The 25,820-nt window shown below is 40.7% G+C and overlaps 1 protein-coding gene across 3 annotated transcripts in view; it reads right to left on the reverse strand.

Moving 5' to 3' along the window:
- Positions 1 to 7,615: 7,615 nt before the first annotated feature.
- Positions 7,616 to 25,820, reverse strand: part of scube1 (signal peptide, CUB domain, EGF-like 1) — a 125,546-nt gene continuing 107,341 nt past the window's right edge. For all 3 annotated transcript variants that reach the window (XM_025899548.1, XM_005475582.4, XM_005475583.4), the window contains 15 exons: positions 23,563 to 23,685; positions 20,179 to 20,295; positions 18,059 to 18,181; positions 17,839 to 17,958; positions 16,316 to 16,414; positions 15,350 to 15,466; positions 15,074 to 15,232; positions 14,730 to 14,933; positions 14,488 to 14,649; positions 14,011 to 14,178; positions 13,002 to 13,163; positions 12,697 to 12,894; positions 12,169 to 12,321; positions 11,977 to 12,056; positions 7,616 to 11,833 (listed from right to left, as the gene is read on the reverse strand). In XM_025899548.1, the coding sequence (XP_025755333.1) occupies positions 11,681 to 11,833; positions 11,977 to 12,056; positions 12,169 to 12,321; positions 12,697 to 12,894; positions 13,002 to 13,163; positions 14,011 to 14,178; positions 14,488 to 14,649; positions 14,730 to 14,933; positions 15,074 to 15,232; positions 15,350 to 15,466; positions 16,316 to 16,414; positions 17,839 to 17,958; positions 18,059 to 18,181; positions 20,179 to 20,295; positions 23,563 to 23,685 (2,138 nt within the window). In that variant the 3' untranslated portion in view covers positions 7,616 to 11,680. The remainder of the gene's footprint in view (positions 11,834 to 11,976; positions 12,057 to 12,168; positions 12,322 to 12,696; positions 12,895 to 13,001; positions 13,164 to 14,010; positions 14,179 to 14,487; positions 14,650 to 14,729; positions 14,934 to 15,073; positions 15,233 to 15,349; positions 15,467 to 16,315; positions 16,415 to 17,838; positions 17,959 to 18,058; positions 18,182 to 20,178; positions 20,296 to 23,562; positions 23,686 to 25,820) is intronic.

The following is a 25,820-nucleotide window of genomic DNA, read 5'->3' on the forward strand; positions in this document are numbered from 1 at the left end:
CCATGTGTGGCTTTCAGCACATGTGATGCTCAGATTGTCACCGTAGAATCCCGCCCCTTCTCACCCCTTTTCACTCACCATGTGTTTATACACCTCTCTGCATTTAATTATGAGTTATTATCATTCTCTGGCTCCCTTCCACAGCACGTCTTTTGTCTTGTGTCTCTCCACTCACCCCCAGCCGGTCACGGCAGATGGCTGCACATCGTTGAGCCTGGTTCGGCTGGAGATTTCTTCCTGTTAAAAGGAAGTTTTTTCTTCCCACTGTCACCAAAGTGCTTGCTCACAGGGGGTCATATGATTGTTGGGGCTTTCGCTGTATTATAGGATCTTTACCTTACAATATGAAGTGTCTTTAGGCGACTGTTGTTGTGATTTGGTACTATATAAATAAAACTGAATAGATGTTTGAGCCCTGATCCAAAAGGTAACTTCAACCAGAGCACTGTAGACACTTAAAACAGACTTCCAGTGATGCAGAATAAATGAGCAATATTTGTATGTTCATAGTTTTTAATGAGGAAGGAGGATTCAGTATCAGACACAAATGATTTTTCAACCATGCTTGAAAGCTGCCTTTAAAGGAATCTGCAGCCAAATGTGTTTGAAGAACTTCAAGCAGTGACAATTACACACTCTGCCCTGTGCTGTGGTAGTTTGTTAGAAAAGAAATTAAAAGAAATGCTGTACAATAAATGTTAGAATCAGAAGATAATTCATGCAAAAGGAGCTGACAGCAGTGTGGTGGCCCTGATCCCTTTGGCCCATGACTATGGCAGCGTGCCTTGCAGCAATAAAATGCATCTTTGTAGCAGATTTCTGTAGGTAACGTGTTTCACTTCCTTCAACCTGTGACCTGTTTCCTTGTTCATTACAATGTATGTTATTAATATATAAAGCAAAGCAAGCAAAGGCCTGTAAAATCTTCAACATTTCTGCTGAAAGGAGAACTTCATCATTTATTGGCTGTGTAAGGGATAATCAGTCAAATTACAGCATTACAGCACATCACCACCTCTGCTCCTGTTTATCCTCAGGTAATTGGACTGGGATTTAGGCCAGTAATGAGCTGAACAAACAGAGCACAATCCGGAACTCAAATATGTGCCCACAGTGGAAGCTTCCAGAGGAACAGGCTGAAGTGAGTGCACCATCTGGTGGTCACTTCACTGAGAGACAAAGCAAGTACAAAAAATTCAGTTGAATAAAAAACACCCTCTCACACCTGACCAACAAAATTACCGTTACTCAGAATAACGTCTGTTTTGGGCTTTTGTATCCTGTTGTGATCCCTCTTGATCTCTTGCGTGCATCCTTTGACGATGACATAGCTTCCTCCTCGAGAGTGTTGAACACAAATCTTTAGTGGTATACAGCAAAATTACAAAAAGCAAAATGTGTTGTTTTCTAAGTAGTAATGGACTTCAGTACTGTTCACACACAAGAAGCTTCTCAGATTCTCAGCTTCTCAAGAAACCTAAAGAAGTCCAGACGCTGTTCTTCCCAAGCGCCTCAGACTACGATGACCTGGATGACTGAGAACCTTCACAGACATACGTCACACTCAGTTCTTTCAATACTGCGGTAAAATCACCAAATTGCAGATGAGACACTTGATTTCTGGCTGATTTTGCTGAAGTGGAAAGCATGAAGTGGTTCAAATTCTTACAGTGTTGGCTGCATATATATTAAAAGTTCAGTATCTGGTTTATTCAGTATGCACTATATTATGCACATAATGGGAAAATAAACAGAATAAAGTTGCATTTTTGCAGATACCTTCTAATGGTCACATTTTCCTAAGCCTATCAGTCCATGTTCTGTCTTTATCACTTCATAGCCAGTGAACTTTCAGAAGAGCAAATGAATGAGGAAGGCAGACAAGACAGCGAAGGGAGAGTAATCTTAGCATCTGGCACAGTCGCATTTGCCTGCAGATGCTGGCAGCTGATTGGACGTCCTGGAAAGATCATGTAGGAAATATCAGATCTGCCTGTCAAATATGATTAATTACTAACAGCAGAGAAGCTCAGCAGTTACAGTAATATTATAAACAGGCAGTGAACTCAAACATTAAAGTAGACTGCTGCTGCCAGTCAGGTACAGGCCAGTAAAATTGGGAATATATTAACAATTAAATCACATATAATAGATTTGATATAATTACAAATGATTGTTCTTAAAATGGAAGAAACTGAAGACAAAAAATACATCACCACTGATTTATCACGAGGGTGTCATACGACTGAAAGAGTAGAGAATGCAACTATGATGTCAAAGCAATCATTTGACACAATAACACAAGATTAAAAATGAATGAAAGTATGTATGCTATGGTGCATTATCTCACTCTGTGGAGGCTTTTGCTTCCATTTCAAACTAATAGTAACGTTGTTGGATATTTCTATTCCACAAAAAACAAAAACTGAGGAAAGTGGGGACAAATATGTTTCTTTTTGTGCACATTGAAATGTGTATAATTTATCCAAGGTCACCGCATGTTCATATTTATATATCTACAGTCTAGTATTAGAAAGACAACTACAGAGGGCCACAAGCTCCACTCTGTCCCTGCCACCTCTAACCCCATCCAGCAAGAAAGACTCTTCTAGTATTTGAAAACTAAAAGGTGGGAATAACAGTGACTGCATTGGCATAAATATGCATTTGAAGTATATTACAGCTGCATACTAGGAAAGAAAATACAACCTAGTCTGATTATGTACTTTGTGCAGTGCATATTTATTTTTAAAAGTTGAATAAAAGAAAATTGTTATTTTCAAATATTTATTCATGTGTTTTTTAAACTTTACAGATTCCTTGATGTTTCTTGATCTCTGCACAGCTTCTCACTGAAACTGGCTCTCTTTAAGTGTACAGTATGGCTCCTGCATGATTTAAGAAATAATCACTACTATTTAAGACCTTTTTAAGACCTCAATAAATAAAACTAAAAATTGAATATTATTAATGCATCTACATCTCAGCTTTCTCAAACAGTCCTGGTAAGATATAAAGCTATTCAGCATTACAACAGTCTCTGCATAATCATACTCAATGCTTTCCTTTGCAAAATAACAGGAAAGTGAATCTAAGAACTATGAACTGTCATGATGTGACTGTTCAAGTGTATTTTTACTGTTATTCTTTCTCTTCTTAGTCCCCTCACACACACACACACACACACACACACACACACACACACATATACATATATATATATATATACATATATATATATATATATATATATATATATATATATATATATATACATATATATATATATATTAGTGCTGACAATCGATTGAAAAAAAGTTAACTGATTAACTGATCTCACAATTTTCTGTAATTACTAATTACTTGATCAATAGCTTGGTTGCAGTTAAATTTGTTCAACTTTATATTTAAGCTTGTAACTGACATTTATGCAATATAATGAAGTAAATGCAGAATAAACACAAAGAATGTTAAATGCTTGAATTCAAAGTGTGTCTTTGAACACAGGTTCTCTCCTGTGAAATACAACTTTCTAAAAAACCTATATACTAATAGGGAAGCTCTGCACTAATATATAATATAAATTAGTGCTGTCAAAGAATTAAAATGTTTAATCAGATTCATCACAGGGTTACTGTGGATTCATTTTGATTAATCACGATTAACTATCAGTCGTTTTTATTCTATATTAATTGCATTTCATTTTGCATGAGCAAACAGAAAAAAGGGGAAATATACGCACTTAACATGTTTATTGAACATCTTGAACATTCATGTTAACAAAAACTCTGTAAACATGTATCCTCTCTGTCTCTGTCTCTCTTGGGGAGGCTTCAAGTCCTTGAAACGAGGAACCAAAGCTGTGTACAGCGCCTGTTCTCAACAATATTAACAGGTCTGCAGTTTGATACAGTCCACTTGGCGTCAGTCAATATGTCCGAGGTCGACTTACTGCGTCCCCGATGCGCCGTGAGTGGTTTGTCCAAGCTGGGTGACGCGTTAGCCAAAGTACTAGCAGCACACGACATAATACTTTCTGCCAGTCGATTGTTCTGTCTTGTTATTTTTTTAAATACTCAAATTTCCCATCGAGAGGGCCAATGTGCGTTTATCATCATATTGAGTTGATTGGTTCAGCTGCCCGTCACCAGATCTACTGCCCAGTTGCGCATGTGCGAAGGTAACTCTACTTGGACAAACTGCCCAAAATGCGCTGATAGAAACATTTCAGGGATTTTGAGTCATTCTGCACTCTAGATGTGTTAATTGCGTTAAAGATTTTAATCGCGTTGACCGTGATGGCGGATTAATTTGCCTGGGGTCTTGCCTGGTGTGATGGACCCCAGCCTCTATGGATCTTATGCTCAGGGCTTGTTCCTGTGCTGCCATGATTAGTGTCTCCGTGCTGTCTTTCAGCCACTGGTAGGATTTCTGGATATCAGCCACCTCCTCTATCTGCTGGTGGTACTTAACTTGCAGGGGCCTGTCCTTCCATGATGGTTCCTCCTCTTCCTCCTCATTCTGCTGCCTGAGGTATTCACTGAGCACTTGGTCAGTGGGGCCATCTTCCTGATGTTTTCATGAATGTGCGTTGCCTCATCCTGGACTGTGGTGCTGACACTCACCAGTCCTCCTTCCTTCCGCTTAGCGTGCATGCTCAGGGTGCTAGACTTGGGGTCCATGCATGGTCAGGAGCTTTTATCTCCTCCTTTGGCCAGTTTATTATCCCATCACAGTACCTGATATACAGGAGGTGACTGATGATTGCTCCATTCCGTAGTCGGTATCCGTAGCCAGTCTTGTTAATGATCTCACTGAGGGGGTTCAGGCCTATGCAGAACAGCAGTGGGGACAGAGCATCTCCTTGGAAGATCCCGCACTTGATGGTGACTTGTGCTATGGGCTTGGAGTTGGCCTCTAGTGTTGTACGCCACATCCCCATTGAGTTCCTGATGAAGGCTCTTAGGGTCCTGTTGATCTTGTACAATTCTAGGCATTCCAGGATCCCGGTGTGGGGCATTGAGTCATAGGCCTTCTTGTAATCAATCCAGGCAGTGCACAGGTTGGTCAGTCTGGTCTTGCAGTCTCGGCTGACTGCTTGGTCTACCAGTATCTGGTGTTTTGCACATCTGGTATTCTTGCCCATCCCTTTCTGCGCCCCAATCATGTATTGAGCCATGTGCCTGTTCATCTTAGCTGCTATGATGCCTGACAGGAGCTTCCACGTGGTGCTGAGGCAGGTTATTGGCCATTGGTTGGACAGGACCGGTCCCTTCTGGGGGTCCTTGATGATCAGGAAGGACTGTACGGCCTTCGGTTAGCCATTCCGGGTGTCTCTCGTCGACTAGCAGCTGGTTCATTTGCGCTGCCATATACATATATATATATGTATATCAAGTTATCTTAGACACAGCAAATCAGTTTACCAAAAGCACCTATGCAAGGCCTAATTTCTATAATGTGTGAGCCCCATCTCAGGGATTGCACATTGGCCAACTAATACTGCACCTGACCCAGTTAACATAAAAAGCAAACCCAAATGCAAAAGAATCTAAAATAAACTAGGGAGGAAGAGCAACAAAAGGACAAAAGGAAAAACAGTAACACAATCTCATGTGCAGCCTGCTCTGCAGGAGACAATACAAAATAAATTACATGTCAGTGCATAAATAACACATTTTTATCTGTGGAACGTATTAAATTACCGTACCTCCAACTGACTGCTATGTTTACGACACAACTTAATTAGTGTCCTCTTAATCACTACTAAAAAGCAATGTACAATAAACATCAGACACATTTCAACAAACTTAATTAAAAAGAGTTGACTTTAAAAAAAACATCTGTACCTTGAATCTCTGCTGTAGGGCAATATAATCACAATGTGTGTGAATGGCAACTAAGTCTTCTCAACAGCACAAAGAGAGAAGAAGAGCACCTGCTGCTGCTTCCTCCCTTTGATCCCTTGTGTCCTAAAGCCTTCCCCATTACATCTCCATCTAACCATGTTAATTCCACCTTTTGCTGCATATATTTCTAGTTTTGTTTCCTCTCGTAGCATTTCAGATCCTCTTTTTTCCCCTTGTCTATCTGTATGAGCCACTTCTTCAACACTAAACTCTGTTACACAAGGTGCACAAGCACACAGGCAAGGTTGGATGTCCGGTTGTGTTAAGAGATTTAATTGGGCACTACCAGCATTTTTACTGCTGTCGGTAGTAAAACTGAACCAGTGGGCTGCTGTCAGTGCTTAAGCTTTCAAGACATCCTGTAAACTGCATGATTATAACCACAAAGAATAAAAAAATTATATTGACCAAGTGGCCCGGTGCGTAGGCCCACCAAGCAAATGCCAGTTTGTACGCCAGATTGCCAGTCCAGCCCTAGTTACAAACCAATGGTAACAGCTGGTTGTGGAAGAAAAAAAAGTGAAAACACACTTGAACAATCACAATGAAAGCCATGGTAAGAACACAGCTGCATTACTAAATATTAAGAATAATAAAACTGCCCACATACTCTGTGCTTTATTCCTAGTGAGTAAATCCACAAGCTGTTGCATGCAAAAGTAACTTTTACCTCATTACTTTGGAGTTTAATGCACAAGAAGAAAACCAAAAACCAAAAGATCTTTTAGTGCCCCCTACTGGCATATTTGGGTATCTGCAGAGGTGGACAAAATCTGGCATAGACTTGTTTCCTGTGTAGGAACAGTGTCACAGAGGTGATAGCTGAGAATAGTGTCCAGCTGCTGCAGCATCAGCATATGGAGCTGTTGTACCAGCTGACTGTTGCAGCATCGCTGTATGCCACAAGTCCTGCAATCATATATATGTGCAGATAACTCATAAGCTCACCATTTAGCCTGGAAAATAGTTTGCTGCTTTATAAAAAAGGGTTTTTTTTATTATTTGCAAGGCACTGTAATTATGAGGCAACATAAAGGTTTGATTCTAGAAGAATGGATGTGATCCTCTCTTACTGATAGGCTCTGTCTCCTCTTTACTGTCTGATTTGTTCATATAGCAACTGGCCATCATGCTATCAAGTTAAAATACTGGAACAAACATCAGTTTAGTTATAACTATCACAAAGGTCATCCACCCAACCTGTAACCTTTTGTCTGTTACAAAAACAAACGACAACTCTATCTGCTATGAATTCAAAAGAGGTCATTATTAACACGATTTAAATTAATGCATGTATTAGGAGTAGGTGAGACAATATGTCAGAGTTATATTTAACAGGCTGTACATTGCTATAATTATTGGATTTTTCATCTGATAAGCTTTTAGAGAGAAACTGGAAATTTCTGAGACCCAAAAAATATCAAAGCATCTCACCTCCCTCTCTGAGTAAAATTGGAATAGTGTGTGGATGATGGCGACGAGTATTTCTGATGTAGTGTCCAGATCTGCGGCACAGATTGTTTCACTTGATGATAAATGCAGTATTAGCAGTGTCAGCTAAATTTCGCGGTAGTGTACCGGAAGACAGTTGTGCCAGTAGCACGTAGAAGCACATCTGAGATAAGAGATGAGCAGATAGGAGCGGTTCTCCTCTGAGTCTGTTCGACTGAAGATTCCACACACAGTCAGAAATGACACAAGTCAAATTGGGTTTCTGCTACTATTTTATTTAATTTGTTCAGTACTGGAGTTTCATGGACTAAACAATGGCACACCACTGCGTTACAGTTTCTCTCTTTGGATACAACCAACTAACACAAACGTTAAAATTATTCCTCTACAAAATGGGCTAAAGTACACATACACAACCTCTGTTTCTATCACAGGCACCCAGCACAAAGACTCACACACAAAGAATCAGTCACGCAGCGCACACGTTCTGTTGACACTCATAAACCACATTCATATACCCACTCACAACCGAATACATTCTCAGAAAAAAAATTATACATTTTTAGAGCATTTCATATAACTTTTTCCATAACACTCATAATGAACAGCACCCACCTCAAACAAGAAGGAGGCCGTACCGCAGTATATCTGACCTGGAGCTGAATATCTAACAAAATGACTAATTTGGGAAATTACACAATGATTTGGTGAGAACAGCCTTGAGGACACACTGTATTTCCATGTGTCTGTCTTACAGGGATGATTCTCAGCCAATGCAAAAATAGAGTTTTTCATTTTCCTTACTTTTTTTTTTTTTTAAATCCTGGACAAAACCCCTAAACTTTGACCAGTTTATCCCAGGTGAGTGCCATGCAGGACCATACTGCAGGTTTTGCTTCAGCCCATTAATTGCAAGTAGTTCACAAAAATGCATACTGTTTTTCAAAGCAAAAGTCTTTTGATTGATTTCCTACCTTCTGGTCACTGGTTTCATTTCAGAGCACTATGAAAATCAACTTTCAGACTTTAAAAATTCATCATCATAGTTTTGTAATATCTTGTATTGTAGCGTACATTCAAGAAAATTTGTTTTTGGAACATTAAATCAAAAATGCTGGTCATTTTGTAAAAATAGGCACAGCTAAGAATGTAACTAACGAGTTTGTACCATCGATTCTAATAGATTATTGAATTGGTTTCTGTGCTGTAGCTGTTTCTACTGATGAGCCAGTGTCAAATAACCTCTGGGAGTTTGAATGAAACTGACATTATATACTAAAGACAGTATGTGGCCACATGAGATGGCTTTCAATTAATCTGTTAAGAAAAATGCTGGCATTAGCTAGCAGTTAGCAGAAGAAAAGCGGGGGTTGACTTGGATCCAGAAAATGAAACAGCTACATTTTACCGAATGCTCCTTCACGTGTTGACCCAGTAATTTCAGAGGACAAGTGGCATTTACTGGCTAACAGCTAATGCAGCACACCCACTAACAGAGACACATACACATGATACATAATATAGCCACTAGCTGGCTCATCCTAGCTTTCCTTAGCTTTAAAGTTAGCTAGTAATACTGTTGACACTGGGGGAGCGTCAAGTAATACTTTGGACTTTATCTGTGACATTCACACAGAAGTCAATGCAAATTTGTTTAATTTGAACACTGAAACTAAAAAATCTGAAAGTGTTGAGTAACGGTCCTCTGAGTTTCAAAATGGTCCATGCTAGCAAATTGCATGCTATGCAAGTTCATATCAAGTAAAGTTAACTGTCATAGTGCACTGAAAGTTTCGTAGCTGTAAAATCTTCTACTTTGAAAAATACTCAGCAGTGTTTGAGAACAAAAGTCGCAAAACCATCAAGGTGGTAATTTATTTGAACGTCAGTGTGACCAGCTCCAATTTAGCGCTGGCTATCCCTTATCTTCCTTGTGCCCAGCACAAAGACTAGAATGACACAGGTAACAGGACATTAGTCTCTAAAAACACGTCAGCACTGATAAGGGATTTTACATTTTTACCATCAGCATGCATGTTGTTGAACAGAATTACACACAGATAAAGTTCAGTGAAGCTGTAGTTGCTACAAACACTCGAGCAAGAGATGCTTCTCATTCCAACTGCGCCACTACATTCACCTTCAGACCAACACTCCACTCACTCCTTACTTGCTTTTCTAACTCCAGTCTCAGTGTGCAGATATAGAGTCCATCTTCAATATGCGGTATAGGAGTTTACATATTAGTAACAATGGGAATGACACAGAAACGTTTAGTTTGTTATAAAAGAAAAGTATAGTATACTCACATTTCCTATTTAATGGAAAAGTGTGCATCTGTTTGAAGTCATTTTAGAAACTTGTAGATATTGTAATGTATAATGCCATCATGCAAGAAGCTTTTACAGAGACACTTCTTCTCTCTGGCAGCTATATAACGTATTTGAGGGCTGAAGTAGGACTGGGGGAGTGAAAACACGTACTGTAGCGATGGCAGCATGGCTGGCTAATCCAGTGCTTACACTGTATTTCTATGCGTTTCAGTTTATTCTACAGTCGAAGGCTTTGAGATGCTTCAGCCTACCTAACTCTCTGTGTGTGTGTGTGTTATTCAGACAAATTTGAGGGTAACTGCAAGCTACAGAGTGGAAGCAATATCAGGAGACACAGCTGCTTCTTTTTCTTATCACCACCACACCAGGCACATAACACAAAAAGGTAACAAAACATGTAACTTAGATCCTTTCCCCTACAGTTTAAAATATAAAATTCAAGTGCAATTAAAGTTCCAAATACTAGTTACATCACGTACATTTCTCTATAACGTAACAATTTGTTACTTGCAGGTAGTTTTATCTCATCTCAAAATTACAATGTAGATTTTGCAATTTGCCCAATTTAATCTTTCCCCAATGGATAAAGCATCCACTGAAGTGGATTTAGATGTCCCCACTTTAACATTTCTGTTTTAAGTGCACCGATTAATTTCTCATCTCTGTCTTGTGCACGACAGGGCCAATAAAGAAATCCAGTTCAGGCTGTACCCTGCGTGTGCACCTGTGTATGTCCACACGCTTGTTCGCAGGTCATTTTTAAAACGTCTGCACGTCCCTCTGCAAGTTCCAAAATGTTCAGTATAAATATTAAAAAAGGACATAACAACACAGAAAGCAAATAGGAAGACTGTAGAATACAGTTGTTAGAGAATGTGCAAAAAATGGGAAATGACTGGGAGAAAAGAAGAAACAGAGTTTGACCGATATATTGGTTAGCTGATACTGGCCTTTTATTAAGTGCTGCTGTGTAATAGCATTCAGACTTTTAGATGACTTTAGAGTTTATTAATATGCATGTTTTAAACAACAGCTACATGTTGATAGATTTGCTTTCTTTTTGAGAGTTGGATGAGAAGATGAGGTTTTGTTAAAGCTGGAGTAGGCAACATGTTTGCCTGTGTTGGTTATGTTCTCATAACCTATTGTATTTGAAGTTGTCTGACAGGGAATAAACACCCTTGCATCTGCACAGGCTTCTGCATTCGGGCTTTAGTCTGACTCTTGACGAGAGACTTACAGTTACAGGTCTTTTCACTCCTGATCAGCTAGACTATAAAACAGTACAAAGACGGAAAACGTCCATGTTGTAAGTAGAATGCAGTGGAGGAATGGATTACGGCTGGTTAGCCTAGCACTGACAGACTAGTAAAGACTAGTCGATAGACCGAGTCGTCTTTTTGCCACATAGCTGCGCATGTTTCTTGTTTTGGCGGCGGGCATGGGGCTCTCCTGCAGATGAAACCAACTGACATGTGGTATGTACCATAACCTACAGGTTGAGACACTGCTGTTTCACTGCACATCCTCCTCTTGATTACCACTTTATATACATTCTATAAAACATTCAGAGAAAGGAAATATTTGCCAGATGATTTTACTAAATTAGTAAATTATCATAGTTACTGTACTGTTTCTACTGAAAAATGTGTATTCATTGTTACTGCCAGATAAACCCTTACTCAAATAGCATACCTGTCGTAATTAACAGTTCAGTGCAAAATCTCCAAATTTAAGAAAGAATATATCAATACAATATACAGTATAAAAATATAAATACTGGCCTTCAAAAACCTCTATCGGTCAAACCTTGTACAGAAAGCTCCATTGTTAGTGATGTCTTACAAGTTAGAAAGCTCAAATATACATGGATGAATAGACAGAGGCAGGGCAGAAGTGGGATGGGGTTCGGGTTACATTTAGTTTGCTGGATTTGGAATGATGCAGGATGTCAGGGTTGTTGATCAGGACCGTGGAGGGGCCTGTCTATTTGTATGGTCGTAGGAACCTGGAGACTTTGGAGCGCAGCAGCTTGATGAAAGAACGAGGGAACATCTCTTTGGACTCTGCTGCTGTGTACTTGAAATAGTTCTGGGGGTGGGCCAGCACATCAAATAGGGCTTTTATCAGCTTCTTGTCCTGTGGGGAGAATAAAGATACAAAGACTGTCAGCACACTGGACCCAGCTTATGAGGTGATGAGTTGTTTTTTTTTACCTTATATGTTAGTGTTTGACCTTGGAACAAAGATCAGCTGGTAATATGATCACATTACATGCATACCTTGAGAATCTCCTGGTGATTCTCAGAGGCGTATAGCCTGCCATCCCGCACTATGTCTTCTATCAGCTGCTGGTAGTCCTCTGCAGCATAACAGGGTTAAATCAGTGGGTGAAAATACACAACGCAGTGAAATAAAAAGCTGTAAGATTGTTTAAGGTTGGCTGTCACTGAACTGCGATGAAGCTGACTCACCGTCGTAGGTGACATATGGAACTTGGAAGCCTTTGCCGCTGTTCCCCTCGTTGGACTTGAACTGGATCCAGAGCTTACGGGAGCGGGAGGTGAAGGCGATGGGTCGCTCGTAGGTCTGACACGTCTCGTAAGTGGTGATAGAGGTGGGATGGGCTGAAAACAGCACACAACACAGTTAGAATACTCTAGAGCTTGTTTTTCTTGGAGCATGTGGAATGGCCTGAAGCTCTAGAAAAAAAGCTGATCTTTAAATCAGTACAGTCTGAAATGAATGATAAATAAACAAGTTCAGGGGTTGTCACAGCATGACATATTGTGCCACTGGCATGTAACACGTGCATGTCATGGCAGCATCATTAGAGTCATTGTTCACAGGTAATCATTTAGGAAAGAACCATAGTGCCATATATTTTCTTACAGGCACTGCCAACCCTATTACTGTGCAAAAAACACAAACAGGCACACTTTTGCATCTTAATTTAAAGAAACATGAAATCATCAGTTCTATACATTCATATTTCTGTTTACCGCTCTTCCTCATGACCAGCACGTCTCCACATTCATCCTCAATGGGGAGGAAAATCTCTGGCACCACAATGAGGATGCGTCTCTTGTGTGGTGGATTTATCATCCACACACAGTCCACGTTGGATGGGTAATCTCCAGGGTAGTTGGGAGACTCAATGTAGCCTGTATACTCTCCCAGCTCCCCTCCGCACACCTGGTCTAAGGACAAAATTGTAGAAACCCTTTGGAGTATTTCAGCCAATGGCAACAATATTGTGATATGCTTCTCATTATCAACCACAATGGGTAAGAGTGGGCAACTTTACTTTTGCACTGGGAGACGTTGGTAGCACCATCGAAGTCAGTGGTGGTGTTACCCGGGCAAGTGATGCAGTAGTTCTGGCTGGATTCTGACTGGTAGGTGCCTGCTGGGCACCGGATGCAGCGGTGGGTACTGGAGTTGTAGTAATGCCCGGGAGCACAGTGCACTGAGGAAAGGTAAGGGGTAAGTGTGCGCACAGTACAACTCTATTAAAGAGTAGACACACAAAGAAAACACTGAACCGCACACTCACTAACAAAATCAGTTTATACCAAGTTCCATCTCAACACATCTGAGCGCTACTTTATGGCCCCTTAGTTATGTGGCTTTATTAACCCATTAAAGTGACAGCATTCAGACAATGCTCTCCTTTATGATAGTGTTTATCACAGATTCAATCAAACATAGCCAAACATTAAGAGAACGAGCCACAGTAATCAGTGTGAATCAGCTAAACGCATCATTAATATTCTGATTTGCTAGTGTCATGTGAAATTTTCCAGGTATTTTGTCTTAAACACAAGAAGTTCAGCATAAGTCTTATTAAAATGAAACAAACAAACAAACAAAAATAGGGGTTTTCACCCTCTGGGGCTACTGATCGTCAGTGAATGAATATGCTAAATTTCTAAATACACTTTACTTATCTCAGTTTGGACTGACCTGAATACATGACAACAACCAACAATCTCTCCACACATCTAACAATAAGGCAGCCATCAAACCAGTCTGAGCTCGGTTGGCTTGTAAGACTCCAGAGCCAGGTGGCAACTGGCCGCAGAGTTTAGGACAGTGGCTGAAGCAAAAAGACGTTTGGTCAAATTGTGGGACAAGACTTTGATCAAAATGTTTCTGGCACACTGTCAGGGAACTCAGTCCTTACTGGCCGCCTCTGGCACTTCTATATAAATTGTGTTGTTTATTGTTGTGTATTATTTGAACTGAACTTGCACTATAAAATCAATTCAGGCAAGTATCTTCAAAATAAACCAAAAAAAGAACAAAAGACACACCTTTGGCCTCACAGTCCCTGAAGGACACAGATCCTTCATACTTGGTCATGAGGCCTCCTCCACAGGGGAAGCACAGAACGCGGCCTGGTTCTGGCTGGTAGAAGCCCAGCGCGCAGGGCTGGCATGGGCGGAACCCGTCATCAGAAAAGTGACCAACTGGACACTGACCTGAGGGGACGATAGAGGAGAAACTTTCTTTCTTTTTGGTTTTCATTACTTCTTTCTACATTAACAGTCGACTGAACTTCCATATAAATTACCCAATGAGTGTCTCTGTCTGTTAATAACAGTAATGTTCTAGCTATAAATCACAGGTATTGTCTGTAATGCTCTCCTGTGGGTGCAGCTCAGATTCAGTTTACTGTAATGACAACGGGGTGGTGCCAACCCAACACTTTGTACCTTTCCAGATTTTCTGACATTATAAAATGGAAACAGTCTCAGTATTAGTGAGGAAAAAATGGGACAGGGAAGTACCTCCACACTGGGACACATTCTTGGCACCAGCGATTCCCTGTCCTTCAGTACTGGGACATGGCTCACAGGAAAGTTGTCCCACCGTGTCCTGGTATGTACCAGGGGGACACTGGACACACTGCTCTTGCTCCCCACTATAAAATGTCCCCACACCACAGCTCACTGAGAAGAAATACACAAGTTAGATCCATAGATCCTGATGAAACAGTAAAACCAGTCAACTCTTTCAGCTGGAAACATACCACACTTTCCATCTCTGAGGACTTGTCCTGTGCTGCAGGTCTCTGCACCCTCTGCCGCCTTAGGTGGCTTCTGGGCCACTTCATATTCTGTCCCAGAGAACTGGATGTAGAACTGCTGTTTGGTGATGGACTTTCTGAGTGTCCTCATGGCACTCTGCAGCCTCTGCTTCATTCTCTCTCGCACACAGTCCACGTTACACGACTCTGAAGAGACAACATTCAGACCACATTTGTCCATTTTTAATGTCCGGGTATAAATTTCGATCACAAGATTTGATTTCTCTGTATATTTCATGTTTTTGTGTCAATTATATTTAAAGCAGAGTTAAGAAGGATCACCACACCTGAGGCATCTTCCTCCTTCATCTCCATCTCAAATTCAGCGGTAATGTGTGAAACCTCCTTTGAAGGAGACTTGCGTCCTCGCCGGCGCTTCTTAGACGAGTCACACTTGAGGTTGACAAAAGTTACCTGGCAGTCATCGGTGCAGGGGAACTGACCTCCTTTCAGGTAACCAAACAGTGAAGAAGATCACATTTAGACTGGGCTATAATTGCCAGTATAATATCAGTGCCAGACGAGATGCTGCTGATTAAATATGACGGTACAGTGAGACGTACCTTGGATGTTCTGCTTGGATACATCTCGGTGTTTCTCCTTGTTGCGGGGCTTCAGGTGACACTTGGCATCTTTGATCTTAAACCTGGCCTTCTGCTTGATGGGTGGTGCCAAGGTGTCTATTCATACAGAACAACATAAGCTGTTAACTCAACATCACTTTACAAATTAACTCTTTATTTGATCATTTTTGGTCATTTACAGGACGCTACAGCCATCACATAACTGTTCATTCGCTATTTGTTGCACATTTGTTGTGTGTATAATCACTCAGTTGCTTGTTTTTGGTCTCGTTAGGTGTGTGAACAAACTGAGAGTGAAAAAGAGGCAAGTGAAGAAGAAATTGGTCAGTGCATCATTGGAAGCCCCCCGCAGTTTACTGCAGCATATAATTAGAGCTATTTCGTTATATTTGGTAACTTATAACTGTAACTCATAACATATTCTGTTATTTAATTTTGTTACTCTCTGCCTCCCGCTCTACTTTTGGAAACTTTAGGAGTCACCAGTAAACCTGCAGGCTGACAGTAAAGTCCTCTGTTAGTATAACACAGTAAGATATGACAGGACCTGATCATTCAAGATTTTTAAGCTAAATTCCAAATTTAACGGGAAGGTCAACAAAGAGACAAAAATATAACAGAAATATGGTCTCAGGCCCAGTTAGTAATCTTGCATGTAGTTGTGAATTATGCTTATTTATTTATGGATTATTATGTATTTATGGATGGATGTTGTATTTTCATTACAAATGTACCCAGCTACTGCCTCCTAACTACCTACAATTAAGATAAGTGCTAAAATAACAAATGCTATCAGAATTTAATGAGTAATTTGTGTAAAAACAATTTCTCAAGTGGAGACGAAGCAAATCAAAAATAATATGTTGTAGAGTCAGTACATGTGCAGGGAGCACAGAAATCCCATCAGTCATCTGCACCTACTGTGTCCCATTATGTTTACTGTACCGGCACAGGCGGGTAAAGCCGTGGTGACGTTCCTCTTCTGAGGAGGTTTACCAGGCTGGACGGGCACTCCGCAGCTCAGTGTGTAGCTGTTCTCTGAGTCTGTGAGAAACAACAACAGGATTAAGTGACCAAAGAAAACAAAAACCTGATGATGAGAACAGGTTAGGACTCTCGTTGTCTGTTTCATAGGATGGCCAAAGGCACATTTGCCAGCATTAGTGAAAAGAGTTTTGTAGATGTTTGGTGGTATAAACAAAAATGTGACCTTAAACTCTGATTGCGAAATGAAGACCCAGATGAAAGATCTATGAGCCGTTTTCTCTGTTAATACACGTAGAGACAAAGATGCATTTGGACTGAGAAGTGAGGGATTAAAACAGAGCCCGGGCTCCTTTCAGCCACAGGAATTTACATGGCTCATTCCTCCTTAAATTAAGATGTACTCATAAAAGACACAAAAACAAATATTTCACTTCATGTCTGAGAGCGATCCATCATTCTCACACAATAGCTGCCAAGTAAAACGAAGCGACAGCCACACTGTGGAAAAATTGGCATGATCAAAGAATGCAATCGATTTACAGATGTGTGTTAAGCACTATTGCAGGAGGAGAGGCTGCGGTGCCAGCAAAAAGGAGGGATGGGCAAAGCCAACAAAACCTCTCAGAGTGAAAAACACATCAGCCTGAGCAGAGAGCCCCTAAAGAATCCACAAATATGGCACTAAAGAGCGCAAGCTTCATCAAGAGGGGAATGGCACAGACAGACCACCAGAGGGCAGCAACACATGCTGCATCAGAGCAGCACAAAGGACTTTGTTTCTGACATACAGCACAGGTCCCTGTGCATCTCTGAAATCCTGCCTCACGATCATTCAAAGACAAGCCTACAGAGACAGAATAAAAAGCCATCGCTGACAAAATGACAATCAACTGCCAGCCACCATGTTAATGTAGAGTTTTTACTGTTGCGCTATATAAATAAAACTCAGCTGAATTACTGTTAATTAATCTTTTGTTTTTGGATTAATTACAGATTAGATTAACAATTAATCATCTTGAAGCTGCAAATGAAGCTGACAGCAGGTTAACAATTGCTCTCTCCTTCCTGTCTGACTTTTTGCAAACTTATAGTCTGATGTTTGTGATTCTTCCTGTTTTTCATACATATTCAGTGCAAGTTTAGGTTTTCTTCATTTTTTGAATCAGTTTCTTTACATACTTACAGATTCCAATTACAGATCTATTTGCACCAAACTTGACAACCATTTAATGAACTGAAAAAAATGAACGCATGAATTTAATTTGTGTCAGCATTAAAAATTTGTGGTCAACAGATGAAAAGGAAAACAAAAAAAAACACAAGCTCCTACATATAGAACATGTCCTGGTACTAACCTAAAGATCACGGCCCCAAAAGTTCACTGACAAAAATAGAAAAATAAATATGATTAACGGGAAACATTGTGTTCTGCCATGAGATGTGATCTGAAGCGTTGCCAACATGAGTGTGTTTGTGCACACCTGCGAGGAAGAGGGCATTGGAGGGACAGGACAGTGAGCAGACCTCAGCTCCTCCGCTCTTGGTGCAGGTCAGCTGGGCTCGAGGTGCTGGCTTCCCATTGGGCAGACATTTCACTCCCTCTGAGGAGTACAGAGTCACATCACTTCTGTTCTGTGATCTGTCCACCATGCCTCGCACATTCCCAAATTTACACACAGGTGTGTGTGGGCTGGTGCTTACCAATGCAATCTTTCTTGTTCCAGTGGAGCTTCTGTCCGGGTGGACACACACACTCGTAGCTGCCCTGGGTGTTTATGCAACCGTACTCACAGCTGCCGTTGTTGATGCTGCACTCATCGATATCTAAGGCAAAGACAGTGAGAGGATTATAGCACGTGTGTGGGCATTTCACTTTTCAGCTTTCACGTTTAATGGATTTTATGCACCGCGAAGGACCGACGATTTGTACAGGGTGTATCCCACCTCCCACCCTATAATAGCTGGGATAGGCTCCAGGCAACCCCCCACCCACACGCCCTCACTCCCAGCACAACTCTTAAATGGATAAACACTTAGGAAAATTGATGGATTGAGTTATGCAACACACTTAGTGCTCTTTAAGGAAAGGTTGCAGATGAATACGGCTTAAAGGTCATTTTAGACTCTTTCTATTGTTTCAGGTTAATTGAGCAGCAGTTATACATGGACTTCATCCTGGAGTTTGATTCTGTGTTCGTTTGTTTTTTTTAAATCTCTCCTTCTTATTATTTATATTTGAGGATATTATTGGACATCAGACAGTAGAAATGAAAGTAAAGAGAAATAAGTTAGAGACCAGCCATGTACCAGCACCTTATGATTAACGGCCCTAGAACACACTAAATTCTGCCCACAGAGTACAATTTACTTACAAAGTTCTCCTTTCCAAATCACACATCAATCTCAAATCTTGACTAAGTTTTAAATTTCTCAAGGATTCTTTGTCCATTTTACAAGTCTTTTCATTGCCTCAAACAAAAATCCACAAATAGGCTCCAAACTGTAGAGAATCTAGCCTCTCTCCCTACTGGACATACATAACTGCCTCTTAGGTACCTAAGAGGCAGTTACGTATGTCCAGTAGGGACATTTGTGATATACAAAGTTGCTAAAGGTGAAAACATTTGCCTTCAGAATACCAAAGTGGTTCAGTGTTGTCACTATTTTTCCTGGTTTCACTTGAATGTTATTATTGATTACTTCTCTGCTTAGATGTTTCCTGTGTCTTTAGTTGTCAGAAGCTTCTTGGATGAGAGGTGAAACGTCTTCAAGAACCTTTTCTTTCCAGGCTCCTTAGATCACTTATATATTGTTACTGTTACCTTTTCAAAAGTTAAATGACCTTCTTCCATTGCTGTGTGATTCAGTTCAGTTCATGCCCTTTACAAGTGATATCAGCAGAGTACATGCATCATCATGAGCTTCAGTGTATAAAACACAGCCCTTACACAGCAGGCTGTCATTTCCTGTCTTGATGCCTTTCTAGCATTCACAGCATTATGTTTTTAGCCTTCCGTCAGATTAGAGCTCACGCGTCACTAACCGAGGCATTAGTGAGCCTCTGCACCCATTGCCCTGTCAGTACTTTACCAGTTGTACTTCCTTTGACGAGCATTAGTACTGGTCAAAGGAAGTACTAAGCACTGCATACTGAGAACACCCCATAAAAGCAAACACATCATACTGAAGAGCTCACTGCACATCTTGGCAATGGCGCTGTTACAGATTATTAATGTTACTCACTTCCGCTGTCATTGTTTTGATGTTGAGCGATTTCTGCAATTTTCAATGAAATGTGATTTGTCTAACTCACAAATGGACTTCATTCATAACTCTTGTTCTCCTGTTGCTGTTTGATGAAGCCAACTCACAACTTTTTCTTCTTCTTTCAGCTGCTCCCTTTAGGGGTCGCCACAGCGGACCATTTCTCACCTCATCCCTAATATATCCTCCTTCACTACATCCATGCCTCTGTGCCTCCCAGCTCTATATTAAACACCCTTTGCCCAATATATCGACTATCCCTCCTCTGCACATGTCTACACCATCTCAGCCTGGCCTTTAGTTTTCCCTCTGATATCCTCATTTCCAATCTTGTCCATTGTGGTCACTCCAGCTCCTTCAACTGTGCCACTTCCAACTCTACCTGCTGTCTTTTTGTAGTTTTGTTTCCTTTTCTTCGCACCTATACACAAACGCACAGGTCTTATCGATTGTCTAAGAGTAGATAAAAACTGTGTTAAAAAGTCAGTTTCATCATTTTGTTGTGTTTCATGTGTTCTTCTCTTTCTCTGGGAAGCAAAATATATCTGAACACTCACCTCCACAGTGAGTGAGACCGTACAGGATGTATCCTTTGTTGCACAAGCACTCAAAGCTGCCAGGGTAGTTGATGCACGTGTGATCGCAGGTTCTCTCAAAGGAGCACTCATCGATGTCTGAGAAAGACCAAAAAGACACATCAGGCGAGGAGGAAATGAGACAAAGTAATACTACAGTGAATATATGAATAATATAGAATATCCTCATTCACTCATAGTGGTTTTCCCATTAATCTGGGCATGCTTCCTTTGAGCCAGCATCCACCCATCTGGCAAATGGCAGCACGATCTGATATCGTCGTGTTGGTGTTGTTCCCAGATCATCATACTAAATGTTGTTCCAGGATCAACATTGCAAGTGACCAGTCAGAATGCTGTGACGTCATACTTTTGCGACTTCGGGAAAAACCGCCGTAAAACAAAAAACTGTACTTAAGCTGCGAGAAACCGCCTCTGTCGGCCGATCAATGGACCCTGACCCTTTAATAAACGCTAAGCAGAATTGATATTGTCCTTGCAACATTGGAATTTCATAAATGCACGAATGGCTTGGCACACAAAAGAATAACGTCACAACAATGTGATTGGTCACTTGCAATGCTGAACCTGGAACAACATTTTGATGATGATCTGGGAACAACACCAACACGACGATATCACATCATCCCAAATGGCATACATGGGAGGGTCTTACCAGGTCCATCAGGTGTCGGGCATTGCTCTCTCATCCTCCCACTTTACATCAGTCTATGTTGGCCTTTGTGTTTGTTTTTGTTAGTTTTATCAGTTCTTTTTAACTTAAGTCTATTTCTTGTGTCGACTCCCTTCTCATCTTTTACCTCAAGTCAGTTTGTGAAACTATGAAAGATAATACTAACTGTTAGTTCCACGATTTGTCACTATAATGTGCCTTCATACCTACACTTCTCATCACCAGGAAAAAAAATGATGTGCCACTAAATAACCCTAAATATGTAGCATGGTGTCCTTTATTTTGGACATTCATTCAAAGGGTAAAGACTAAAAGCATAGCTCTGTCTGCTGCTTTAACTTTCACACTGATTTAAGCACTTATCTAATGAGTTGGCGTTCTGTGTTGTTAAATACAATTTGATGTTCACTTTGTACATTATGGTCTGATTAGGGTAAATCAGTCAGGGTGTATTATAGGGTTTGGGTTTGACAAGCTGCTACTATGCAAGTGTGCCTGGTGTCTTTGGGTTCCTAGTCATATCTACCCCTCCCTCTCATCAATATTGGACAATATTCATTTTGTTTCCTGTCACGGGGCTACTAGAACATGAGATTCACAAAGGATAGTGACAAATGTTCAGTCAATTATGGAGAAGAATGACAAATTTGTATTCTGATGACAAATATTTCAGGGCATTAAGTATTTCCACTTCAAAAGTTTCACAAAAGTCTGCTGGTGGATCTCTGGACAGGTTCAGTCAAATAAATCTCAGAGAATACAAAGGCTCTCCTGCTGCATGGAAGTAAAGGTCAGTGGAATGAGTAGATTATCAACAATCGAATGGTAAAGACTCATTTCACCAAGTACTGAAGAGGCCATCTCATTAATCACAGTGGACGTTACAGTAAACAGATTCAAGCGTCCCACACTAAACTAGGACAATAACTTATTCTAATAAAGCTAGAAAAACTTCCCAGGAATGAGGCTGAGGCGTTCACTGTTACATCTGTGTGAGTATGTGTGCACGAGTGCGCATGCCCGCCTGCGCATGTGTTTTTGTGTACTTCTCCTGCGCCAAATATTATCAACCTAGCAGGAATGGAGGGCAGCTTTTTAGGCTCACCTGGTTTATTTCAGGCTGTTCTCTGGGGCTTTAAAGAGGCTAAAAATACAACATGTTATAATGGAGGAAGTTTTTAAGGGCTGGATGTTGGCTCGGTAAATACTCCAGGCAAATGTCCATGTCAGGACGCAGGAATAGCTCGTCTGTTTAGAGTTTAAATAAACCGAGTGGGAACACAGGAGCTGCATATAGTGATTTAGTATAGAATGAAACAGCGCTGATGTCTGGAGCGTGATCGTTTTTTCTGTGAGATACACCCTTGCTGATGATGAGGTGTTTTAATAGCTATTTTAGATGTTTATTTAAGTGCTGGCAATATCCCGTCTTTATAAACAGCAAGAATAGAGGGAATCATTCGTGGAAACTAATGATGCAGCCGTGGCAAACAACTAATCTTTCTGCTTAAGTTTCTCAGCTAGGTCTGGAAAATGCTCTAAAGTTGGCATGTAGTGTATAACCAGAAGCTATTTTCTCTGGAATTACTCAGAGGTACAGAAGATGTTTACAAATGAAACAGCATATTTCATTTTAAGGTTATGTTGAGGCTGAACATGCTAGGCGGGGGGGTGGCACGAAACAGTGGCATAGGTGTGTCAGAAGTAGAGAGTGGTGCTGTGATGTGGCCGACGAGACTCAACACCACGCTATTAAACACTCCAAAAGCAATGCAGAGTTACTCCAACACTCCGCGTACACAGGTTTTCCATCCTGGGGATTTGGGGCTGAGGGCAGAAGCACCTCAGGGTTTAATTGTTAATAAAAAAATCATTTTGTGTCTGCCTGCCCTCCTGTCTCACTTGCTGTGACTTGTAACCAGGAATCTGCCTTTGGTCATATAAGCATAAGCACTAATCACAAGGAGGCCTGTTGACTAGACGCCCAGCTGAGGAAGCAGCTACACTGTTGCAACAAACACATTCGTTCACATTCTGAGAAACATTTAGATGTTACGGAAGTATTTGTATTTAACTTTCCGCAGGTTCAGACGGGATAACAAAAAGGCCAAAAGGTCCAGTAGCATGTTAACTTACCACACTTAGCACAACTATAGGAAGTGGAGGTAGTTCCAGTACACTGTGGCAGGAGCTGCAGTGTATCTTTGCACTTGACAAGTGACTTTATGATCTGATTCAAACACTTTATATACAGTGCTGCACAACAGCATTGCTCTCATTTCAGTTAATGCATAATCAGCAGACTTTTTAGCCTGAAATTTATAATAAAACAACAGAAGAAGAAGCATCAGAAGCTACTTTCAGTTGTTGCCTTATTCACAAAGGTTTGATTTTACGCCAGATGCCCTTCCAGACTTTTTTCTTCTCACAGGATCAGACTCTTAAACACGTGCATAAGCCACTACTGCTAATATACTAATAATAACATAATTTATTAAAATAATTTTATTTACAAAAAGAACAGGAAATAATATATCCAAGATAATACTATATATTATTTTGCTGTGATTTTCATTCCATGCCTCAATGTGTTCACTAGTGCCACCGCACTTTGTCACAGCTGGTGATATACAAAAGTCAAACTGTGTCACCAGCAGCTGAGAGCGACTGACCTTGGCATGTCCTTTCATCTGTGAGAAGTTTGTGGCCTTTTTGGCAGCTGCACTCAAAGGAGCCCACAGTGTTTCGGCAGAAGTGGTCACAGCCTCCGTTATTCTCCTGGCATTCATCAATGTCTGGGCAGAAAAAATACAATGAAAAGAGAAAAGCAGCAAAACTTTGTGTCAGAACCGAACTTGTGATTTATGAAATGTGACTTGAGTCATAAAATTACATGTAACATTATCTACAGCTACTTTCAGTACCACTGATATTCATTTAGAGACTTTTTCTCCAATTGATCTTTCTGAGTTAACTTCAATAATTACTTCCTCCAAACCATCAACGTGTCTTTTAGACCCCATTCCTACAAAACTGCTCAAAGAAGTCCTGCCATTAATTAATGCTTCAATCTTAAATATGATCAACCTATCTCTAATAATCGGCTATGTACCACAGGCCTTCAAGCTGGCTGTAGTTAAACCTTTACTCAAAAAGCATCTCTAGACCCAGCAGTCTTAGCTAATTACAGGTCAATCTCCAACCTTCCTTTCATATCAAACATCCTTGAAAGAGTAGTTGTCAAACAGCTAACAGATCATCTGCAGAGGAATGGCTTATTTGAAGAGTTTCAGTCAGGTTTCAGAGCTCATCACAGCACAGAAACAGCTTTAGTGAAGGTTACAAATGATCTTCTTATGGCCTCTGACAGTGGACTCATCTCTGTGCTTGTCCTGCTAGACCTCAGTGCTGCGTTTGATACTGTTGACCATAATATCCTATTAGAGCGATTAGAACATGCTGTAGGTATTACAGGTACTGTACTGCAGTGGTTTGTATCATATCTATCTAATAGACTCCAATTTGTACATGTAAATGGAGAGTCCTCTTCACACACTAAGGTCAATTATGGTGTTCCACAGGGTTCAGTGCTAGGACCAATTCTGTTTACATTATACATGCTTCCCTTAGGCAGCATCATTAGAAGACATAGCATAAATTTTCACTGCTATGCAGATGACACCCAGCTCTATCTGTCCATGAAGCCAGGTAACACACACCAATTAGTTAAACTGCAGGAATGTCTTAAAGACATAAAGACCTGGATGGCCGCTAACTTTCTGCTTCTTAATTCAGATCAAACTGAGGTTATTGTACTCGGCCCTGAAAATCTTAGAAATATGGTATCTAACCAGATTCTTACTCTGGATGGCATTACCTTGGCCTCCAGTAACACTGTGAGGAACCTTGGAGTCATTTTTGACCAGGACATGTCCTTCAATGCACATATTAAACAAATATGTAAGACTGCTTTCTTCCATTTGTGCAACATCTCTAAAATTAGAAATATCCTGTCTCAGAGTGATGCTGAAAAACTAGTTCATGCATTCATTACTTCCAGGCTGGACTACTGTAATTCATTATTATCAGGATGTCCTAAAAACTCCCTGAAAAGCCTTCAGTTAATCCAAAATGCTGCAGCAAGAGTCCTGACAGGGACTAGAAAGAGAGAGCATATTTCTCCTGTTTTGGCTTCCCTTCATTGGCTTCCTGTTAAATCCAGAACTCAAAATCCTGCTCCTCACATACAAGGTCTTAAATAATCAGGCCCCATCTTATCTTAATGACCTTGTAGTACCATATCACCCTATTAGAGCACTTCGCTCTCACACTGCAGGCCTACTTGTTGTTCCTAGAGTATTTAAAAGTAGAATGGGAGGCAGAGCCTTCAGTTTTCAGGCCCCTCTTCTGTGGAACCAACTTCCAGTTTGGATTCAGGAGACAGACACTATCTCTACTTTTAAGATTAGGCTTCAAACTTTCCTTTTTGCTAAAGCATATAGTTAGGGCTGGACCAGGTGACCCTGAATCCTCCCTTAGTTATGCTGCAATAGACGTAGGCTGCTGGGGATTCCCATGATGCACTGGGTGTTTCTTCTTCACTCACTATGTGTTAATAGACCTCTCTGCACTGAATCATATCTGTTATTAACCTCTGTCTCTCTTCCACAGCATGTCTTTATCCTGTCTTCCTTCTCTCACCCCAACCGGTCGCAGCAGATGGCCCCGCCCCTCCCTGAGCCTGGTTCTGCCGGAGGTTTCTTCCTGTTAAAAGGGAGTTTTTCCTTCCCACTGTCGCCAAAGTGCTTGCTCATAGGGGGTCATATGATTGTTGGGTTTTTCTCTGTATGTATTATTGTAGGGTCGACCTTACAATATAAAGCACCTTGAGGTGACTGCTGTTGTAATTTAAATGCATCTTTGGGCACGA

The sequence above is a fragment of the Oreochromis niloticus genome, linkage group LG17, assembly GCF_001858045.2.
Source record: "Oreochromis niloticus isolate F11D_XX linkage group LG17, O_niloticus_UMD_NMBU, whole genome shotgun sequence".
Taxonomy (NCBI): domain Eukaryota; kingdom Metazoa; phylum Chordata; class Actinopteri; order Cichliformes; family Cichlidae; genus Oreochromis; species Oreochromis niloticus.